General features: G+C 41.3%; 1 protein-coding gene across 1 annotated transcript in view; it reads left to right on the top strand.

The window, feature by feature from the left end:
• si:ch211-159i8.4 (matrix-remodeling-associated protein 5) overlaps nucleotides 1-5,035 on the top strand; it is a 34,599-nt gene extending 29,564 nt beyond the window's left edge. Inside the window, exon 9 of the mRNA XM_056277921.1 lies at nucleotides 4,964-5,035. Coding sequence (XP_056133896.1) covers nucleotides 4,964-5,035 — 72 coding nt within the window. The remainder of the gene's footprint in view (nucleotides 1-4,963) is intronic.
• The last annotated feature ends 4,810 nt before the right edge of the window (nucleotides 5,036-9,845 follow it).

The raw sequence follows: 9,845 nt of genomic DNA, 5'->3' as shown, positions 1-9,845 counted from the left end.
GTTTATCATAAAGGTTTATCATGAAGGTTTATCATAAAGGTTTATCATGAAGGTTTATCATAAAGGTTTATCATGAAGGTTTATCATGAAGGTATAGCTTAATGTATGAGGCGGTGCCTTTCGAAGTTCACTCACACAGTGATCATGTAGTTGCGTCTTGGGAAATGGAAGAAACAGACCAGCTAACGCTACATACACGTTATGACACCGATGACATTACACTGCCCACTGCTCATGCTAGCTTTAACTCACATGAAGGGACACTCACCCTTCCAGTGACGACAAAGCCCTTTTTAGTCGGTAGACGCCAAAGCTGAATATTTGTCACCAATCCAGATTTCGTCCATTTGTACCCCTCCAGGCTTTTGTAGGCTTTCAAAGACTCCCCACAGTAGGACGGGGGAAAGTTGATCAGGTAACTGCAGATGCCCCCCCAGTCGCACTGCAGTATTAGGACCGTTATCAGTACTGATGTCTGCGGGCGTCCGGGTAGCATAGCGGTTTATTCCGTTTCCTGCCAACACGAGGATCGCCGGTTCGAATCCCCGTGTTGCCTCCGGCTTGGTCGTGAGTCCATACAGACACAATTGGCCGTGTCTGCGGGTGGAAAGCCGGATGTGGGTATGTGCTCTGGTCGCTGCACTAGCGCCTCCTCTGGTCGGTCGGGGCGCCTGTTCAGGAGGGAGGGGGAACTGGGAGGAACAGCGTGATCCTCCCATGCGCTACGTCCCCCTGGTGAAGCTCCTCACCGTCAGGTGAAAAGAAGCGGCTGGCGACAACACGTGTATGGGAGGAGGCATGTGGTAGTCTGCAGCCCTCCCCCGGATCGGCAGAGGAGGTGGAGCAGAGACCGGGACGGCTCGGAAGAGTGGGGTGATTGGTCAGATACAATTGGGGAGAAAAAGGTGGAAAAATAATAAATAAAGGAAAATATTGATATCTGACCATTATTTTTCCTTCTTGCCCTGTGTTTACTTCTCTGTCTTGCCTCATCCCTGCCCTCTTTTCTCTCAACCTGTCTGTCGACTGTCCATCACTGTGTCTGGCTCCTTCTCCCTCTCTCCCGTATTCGTTCCCCCTGTCAGCTATTAGCTAATCCCTCTTCTAATCCTGTTAAAGAGCGTTATGCTGTTAGCAGCTATTTGGAATGAGCCATTCACACAAGCATACACGCACACACATACATACACACACACACACACACACACACACACACGTGCGCACACACACGTGCGCACACACACATGTATTCATTCGTACCCGTGCACTGTGTTTTCTATTTTGTGTCTCTGTAAATGTGTTTTGTGTTCATCTTCAGCCAGCATATCTTTTATTCATGAGCCCGAGATGGAGAAGAGACGGGCTAATTTATTCACATCTAACTTGGGCTCATGACAGTGTTTGTGTGTGTGTGTGTGTACTAGTGTGCATAAATAATATGTGTTGTGTATGGTGGTTAATATTTCCTATTGTCTCATATCAGTATATGGTACATAAAAGCTGTGATTTCTCAGCCCGTTTCTTTTTCATGATAACTGTGTTTCTACTTTAGTGAGTGAACAATGCAGCACACTGTAAAGACACACAGCGTCGACCGATGACAGAGAGACAGTAGATGACAGAGAGATGGAGACATGGCAAATGACAGAGACAGAGAGACGGTAAACGATAGAGATAGAGAGACAAGGTAAACGAGAGAGAGAGAGCGAGCGAGCGAGCGAGGGAGAATTCTTTACCTAAGGGCAAGGTGTTTGTCAGGGCTGTACCCTCAGCCCTGCACTCTTCAATATCTACATTAATGGATTGGCTACTATACTAGAAAAGTCCTCTGTCCCCAGGGTAAGTCTCCATCATCAGGAGGTGAAATGCCTAGTCTTTGCAGATGACCTGGTTCTGCTGTCCCTCACAGCACATGGCCCACAGCAGAGCCTGGATCTGCTAGACCATTACTGCCAGACCTGGGCCCTGACAGTAAATCCCAAAAAGACCAAAATAATGATATTCCAAAAAAGATCCAGATCTCAGGAGGTTCTACCTAAATTCTCAATTGGTACAAAACATGTAGTGTCCTGCACACACTACACCTATCTAGGACTAAAACTAAGTTCAACTGGACATTTTAATGAAGCAGTTCACGAGATGAGAGGGAAAGCATGCCGGGCTTTCTACACCATAAAAAATATACAAGCAGAAATACCAGTTAGAATTTGGTTAAGATTAATTGAGTGTGTTATTGAACCATTTGCACTCTATGGCAGTGAGGTGTGGGGTCCAGTTACAAAACAAGACTTTACTCAATGGGATAAACACCCCACTGAGACCCTGCATGCAGAGTTCTGTAAGATCCTCCTACAGGTCCAGAGGAAAGCTACAAACAATGCATGCAGGGCAGAATTAGACCAATATCCACTAACACTAAACAGACAAACAAGAGCAGTTAACTTTTGGACACATCTAAAACTAAGTGACCCCCTCTCGTATCATCACCAAGCCCTACAATGCCCAGAGCTGAGGAGTACTAGCAACCCCCTTACCCAACTGGTCAGTGTAAGTTAGCAGCAGTCTATGTTGCTGCCTGCCATAAAGTGAGGCACAGTGAGTCTATGTTGCTGCCTGCCATAAAGTGAGGGACAGTGAGTGTAAGTCAGCAGCAGCCTATGTTGCTGCCTGCCATAAAGTGAGGGACAGTGAGTGTAAGTCAGCAGCAGTCTATGTTGCTGCCTGCTATAAAGTGAGGGACAGTGATTGTAAGTTAGCAGCAGTCTGTGTTGCTGCCTGCCATAAAGTGAGGCACAGTGAGTCTATGTTGCTGCCTGCCATAAAGTGAGACACAGTGAGTGTAAGTTAGCAGCAGTCTATGTTGCTGCCTGCCATAAAGTGAGGGACAGTGAGTGTAAGTCAGCAGCAGTCTATGTTGCTGCCTGCCATAAAGTGAGGCACAGTGAGTGTAAGTTAGCAGCAGTCTATGTTGCTGCCTGCCATAAAGTGAGGCACAGTGAGTGACTGTCACCTGACACACATTGTAGCTGCCATATTTGATGACAGTATGTTCTTTTGTCTTGTACTATGTTTCTTTGTTGTAGTGTGTTTGTTTTCAGTGTTGTTTTCCAATTGATGTTTGGCTTTTTTCAATGTTTGGACACTTGCTTTGGCAATATATACATTGTTAGGTCATGCCAATAAAGCCATTTGAATTTGAGAGAGAGAGAGAGAGAGAGAGAGAGAGAGAGAGAGAGAGAGAGAGAGAGAGAGAGAGAGAGAGAGAGAGAGAGAGAGAGAGAGAGAGAGGAGAGAGAGAGAGAGAGAGAGAGAGAGAGAGAGAGAGAGAGAGAGAGAGAGAGAGAGAGAGAGAGAGAGAGAGAGAGAGAGAGAGAGAGAGAGAGAGAGGTTTTGATTTTAGAAAGTACATTTATTCAGAATACATTACAGTCCAGCAGCTGATATTCAAACATAATCATCTCTTTATCCTCCGGCTCATACAAATAAATAAATAGTGAAAGTTACAGGGAAAAAAAGACCATTGAGTAGTCTAACCAAGTATTTGTAACCAACCCCCCCCCCCAAAAACAAAACAGTATTTCAAACTTAAATAGCCCAACATAACAAACACAAATTCGCCTCGGGAGGTTTACAGCAACACAACATCCTGTCCTTAGACCCTCGCATCGGATGAGGAACAACTCCCTAAAAAACCTTTTAACAGGGAGGAAAAATAGGAAGACACCTCGGGGAGAGCAGCAGAGGAGGATCTCTCTCCCAAGACGGACAACGTGCAATGATGTTGTGTTTACACAATTTACATAAAATAAAACAAAACAAAGCCAATAATACAGCCAGGACGTTCCCTCGTTACACAAATTAGAAAAAAATAAAATAAAATCAGATCTTCATCATCTCCCACTAAGCACAATACCCTCCCAAGTTCTGGAAAAAAAATTTCATTTCTGTGTGGAAGCTTTGCTCCCCTGTCGTAGTCCCTCATCATCGTCAGCTCTTCTTCAGACAGTTTTTTTTGCTTAGTAGCTTTAAAAAGTCTTTCATGCAGCATGTAGACCTCATGTTGAGCAGCTGAGCCTACCGCCTCGGTGTTGTCAAGACCCGATCCTGCTGCAGCGACTATGCGCTGTAGGGTGATGTTCCTGGTGGAAACCAGTTTCTGGGAAAGTCCTGGAAAACATCAGTCATGGACATCCAGCCTGGCTCCATGTATCAGTGGCTCCTACAGCAGCAGTAAGAGGAAGCTCAGCCAGTGCAACACCCTCATCATGACCTAACTTACTGAGTCTTGAACCTTTTAGAACCTTTTCTTTTATTGGCCTTAGGCAACTTTCTAAGAGCTGTTACATGTTTTCTCAAACGGAAACGTTTTTTTTCCCATCCGGTACATTGACCCCAACTAATTTCTGCACAGCTGACACACTTTCAATAAAATTTTCCATATCTGAAAAATACTCAGATACTTACGCAGATTTTCCAAAAGTGTCATCTAGAAAATCATTTATTTCCTGAAGTGAATACAGGTCAATTTGTGACTGTGAGTCTGTAACAGAGGTACAGTCAGGGTCAGTGTCATACTCTATTTCCTCCACCTTATCCTCACCAGTAACACTCTCCATAACGTCCGACTCACCCTTTCTCCCCTTTGCACCACCAGCCTGACTATGGTTGGGTCCAGCTGCTGACCCTTTTCCGCTGCTTTTTCCCTGGTACCGGTTTCTCCTCTGCTCCTGTTCTTTCTTCTGTTGTGACACTCGGGACAGCCAGGCTATCATTAATCACATTCTTACCACCCGAATCACCTCACTGTTCCCCTGCCTAATTATCTGCATTCCTCCCCTGCCTCGGGATCAGTTGGCGGGGCGCTGTCCCCACGCAGAGCAGTGGCGTCCGATGGCTCCTCAGCCAGCAGAGCATGAGTGTTAGTGTGCTCCTAAGCCAACCCGGTCCCCGGCCCCCGGCTCAGGTTGCCCCTCGGCAGGCCTATGAGGGCAAGCGTTCCGCCTGTGCCCCACATCCCCACACCCAGAACATGTAATGCTGCCTGTGCTGGCGTACACCATGTAATGTCCCTCCCATGTTTCACTCTGAAGGAAACCTCCAGCGTCTGTCACAGACAATTCAGATGCATGAAAACCTGTCTCCCAGAGAGATTGGAAATGTTTGACTTTATCGTCCGTACAGCTCAACCCCAGAGTCCTAAAACCACTGGCCAGCGTCCCGAAACCTTGCAGCTCCCGCTCAAACACCTCACTGGGAATGAACGGGGCAACAGCGGAGACGGTGACACAGGTGGAACACGGTGATCCGATGGAAGACGGTGACCCGGGTGAAAGACACGGCAGAAGACACGGTCTCCCACAGCCAGGAGAATTGCCTGTGTCGGAACATATGGATCAGGCTGAGCCCGCACACCGTGTTGGATACAGACAGAGGGCGGCTCCGAGGACGCCATCTTGCTCACACCGAAAAAAAAGAAAAAGTACGACAAACAAACACAGACGACAGCAAATGTAGCGCGCGACCAACAAACAAACAACATCTGAAAAAATCAGCCCTCGAGACAAAATAACTACTAGAAAACATCAGCCGTACAGACAAAATAACTACTAGAAAACATCACCCTACAGACAAAATAACTACTAGAAAACATCACCCTACAGACAAAATAACTACTAGAAAACATCACCCTACAGACAAAATAACTACTAGAAAACATCACCCTACAGACAAAATAACTACTAGAAAACATCACCCTACAGACAAAATAACTACTAGAAAACATCACCCTACAGACAAAATAACTACTAGAAAACATCAGCCCTACAGACAAAATAACTAGTAGAAAACATCAGTCCTACAGACAAAATAACTACTAGAAAACATCAGTCCTACAGACAAAATAACTACTAGAAAACATCAGCCGTACAGACAAAATAACCACTAGAAAACATCAGCCCTACAGACAAAATAACTACTAAAAAACATCAGCCCTACAGACAAAATAACTACTAGTAAACATCAGCCCTACAGACAAAATAACTACTAGAAATCATCAGCCCTACAGACAAAATAACTACTAGAAAACATCAGCCCTACAGACAAAATAACTACTAGAAAACATCAGTCCTACAGACAAAATAACTACTAGAAAACATCAGTCCTACAGACAAAATAACTACTAGAAAACATCAGCCCTACAGACAAAATAACTACTAGGAAACATCAGTCCTACAGACAAAATAACTACTAGAAAACATCAGCCCTACAGACAAAATAACTACTAGAAAACATCAGCCCTATAGACAAAATAACTACTAGAAAACATCAGTCCTACAGACAAAATAACTACTAGAAAACATCAGTCCTACAGACAAAATAACTACTACAAAACATCAGCCCTACAGACAAAATAACTACTACAAAACATCAGTCCTACAGACAAAATAACTACTAGAAAACATCAGTCCTACAGACAAAAAAACTACAAGAAAACATCAGCCCTACAGAAAAAATAACTACTAGAAAACATCAGCCTACATACAAAATTACTACTAGAAAACATCAGTCCTACAGACAAAATAACTACTAGAAAACATCAGCCGTACAGACAAAATAACTACTAGTAAACATCAACCCTACAGACAAAATAACTACTAGAAAACATCATTCCTACAGACAAAATAACTGCTAGAAAACATCAGTCCTACAGACAAAATAACCACTAGAAAACATCAGTCGTACAGACAAAATAACTACTAGAAAACATCAGCCCTACAGACAAAATAACTAGTAGAAAACATCAGTCCTACAGACAAAAAAACTACTAGAAAACATCAGCCCTACAGACAAAATAACTAGTAGAAAACATCAGTCCTACAGACAAAATAACTACTAGAAAACATCAGTCCTACAGACAAAATAACTACTAGAAAACATCAGTCCTACAGACAAAATAACTACTAGAAAACATCAGCCCTACAGACAAAATAACTACTAGAAAACATCAGCCCTACAGACAAAATAACTACTAGAAAACATCAGTCCTACAGACAAAATAACTACTAGAAAACATCAGTCCTACAGACAAAATAACTACTAGAAAACATCAGCCCTACAGACAAAATAACTACTAGAAAACATCAGTCCTACAGACAAAATAACTACTAGAAAACATCAGTCCTACAGACAAAAAAACTACAAGAAAACATCAGCCCTACAGACAAAATAACTACTAGAAAACATCAGTCCTACAGACAAAATAACTACTAGAAAACATCAGCCCTACAGACAAAATAACTACTAGAAAACATCAGCCCTACAGACAAAATAACTACTAGAAAACATCAGTCCTACAGACAAAATAACTACTAGAAAACATCAGTCCTACAGACAAAATAACTACTAGAAAACATCAGCCCTACAGACAAAATAACTACTAGAAAACATCAGTCCTACAGACAAAATAACTACTAGAAAACATCAGTCCTACAGACAAAATAACTACTAGAAAACATCAGCCCTACAGACGAAATAACTACTAGAAAACATCAGTCCTACAGACAAAATAACTACTAGAAAACATCAGTCCTACAGACAAAATAACTACTAGAAAACATCAGTCCTACAGACAAAATAACTACTAGAAAACATCAGTCCTACAGACAAAATAACTACTAGAAAACATCAGCCCTACAGACGAAATAACTACTAGAAAACATCAGTCCTACAGACAAAATAACTACTAGAAAACATCAGGCCTACAGACAAAATAACTACTAGAAAACATCAGCCCTACAGACGAAATAACTACTAGAAAACATCAGCCCTACAGACAAAATAACTACTAGAAAACATCAGTCCTACAGACAAAATAACTACTAGAAAACATCAGCCCTACAGACAAAATAACTACTAGAAAACATCAGCCCTACAGACAAAATAACTACTAGGAAACATCAGGCCCACAGACAAAATAACTACTAGAAAACATCAGTCCTACAGACAAAATAACTACTAGAAAACATCAGCCCTACAGACAAAATAACTACTAGAAAACATCAGGCCTACAGACAAAATAACTACTAGAAAACATCAGTCCTACAGACAAAATAACTACTAGAAAACATCAGGCCTACAGACAAAATAACTACAAGAAAACATCAGCCCTACAGACAAAATAACTACTAGAAAACATCAGTCCTACAGACAAAATAACTACTAGAAAACATCAGTCCTACAGACAAAATAACTACTAGAAAACATTAGCCCTATAGACAAAATAACTATTAGAAAACATCAGTCCTACAGACAAAATAACTACTAGAAAACATCAGTCCTACAGACAAAATAACCACTAGAAAACATCAGTCCTACAGACGAAATAACTACTAGAAAACATCAGCCCTACAAACGAAATAACTACTAGAAAACATCAGTCCTACAGACAAAATAACTACTAGAAAACATCAGCCCTACAGACAAAATAACTACTAGAAAACATCAGCCCTACAGACAAAATAACTACTAGGAAACATCAGGCCTACAGACAAAATAACTACCAGAAAACATCAGTCCTACAGACAAAATAACTACTAGAAAACATCAGCCCTACAGACAAAATAACTACTAGAAAACATCAGGCCTACAGACAAAATAACTACTAGAAAACATCAGTCCTACAGACAAAATAACTACTAGAAAACATCAGGCCTACAGACAAAATAACTACAAGAAAACATCAGCCCTACAGACAAAATAACTACTAGAAAACATCAGTCCTACAGACAAAATAACTACTAGAAAACATCAGTCCTACAGACAAAATAACTACTAGAAAACATTAGCCCTATAGACAAAATAACTATTAGAAAACATCAGTCCTACAGACAAAATAACTACTAGAAAACATCAGTCCTACAGACAAAATAACCACTAGAAAACATCAGTCCTACAGACGAAATAACTACTAGAAAACATCAGTCCTACAGACAAAATAACTACTAGAAAACATCAGTCCTACAGACGAAATAACTACTAGAAAACATCAGTCCTACAGACAAAATAACTACTAGAAAACATCAGCCCTACAAACGAAATAACTACTAGAAAACATCAGTCCTACTGACAAAATAATTACTAGAAAACATCAGTACTACAGACAAAATAACTACTAGAAAACATCAGCCCTACAGACAAAATAACTACTAGAAAACATCAGCCCTACAGACAAAATAACTACTAGGAAACATCAGTCCTACAGACAAAATAACTACTAGAAAACATCAGTCCTACAGACAAAATAACTACTAGAAAACATCAGTCCTACAGACAAAATAACTACTAGAAAACATCAGCCCTACAGACAAAATAACTACTAGAAAACATCAGTCCTACAGACAAAATAACTACTAGAAAACATCAGTCCTACAGACAAAATAACTACTAGAAAACATCAGTCCTACAGACAAAATAACTACTAGAAAACATCAGTACTACAGACAAATAACTACTAGAAAACATCAGTCCTACAGACAAAATAACTACTAGAAAACATCAGTCCTACAGACAAAATAACTACTAGAAAACATCAGTCCTACAGACAAAATAACTACTAGAAAACATCAGTCCTACAGACAAAATAACTACTAGAAAACATCAGTCCTACAGACAAAATAACTACTAGAAACTGGGTAATTACATCAAATTTACTAACAGCAGGTCGCTCTCACCTAACACTCACTCACATACCGACTCCCAGTGTGCACTGAGAGAGAGAGTGAGAGACAGGGTAAATGAGAGAGGGAGAGAGAGACAGGGTAAATGAGAGAGAGAGGGGCTAAATGAGA

This window comes from Lampris incognitus, chromosome 1 (genome assembly GCF_029633865.1).
Source record: "Lampris incognitus isolate fLamInc1 chromosome 1, fLamInc1.hap2, whole genome shotgun sequence".
Classification (NCBI taxonomy): Eukaryota; Metazoa; Chordata; class Actinopteri; order Lampriformes; family Lampridae; genus Lampris; species Lampris incognitus.
This window is presented reverse-complemented; position numbering and strand designations above follow the sequence as displayed.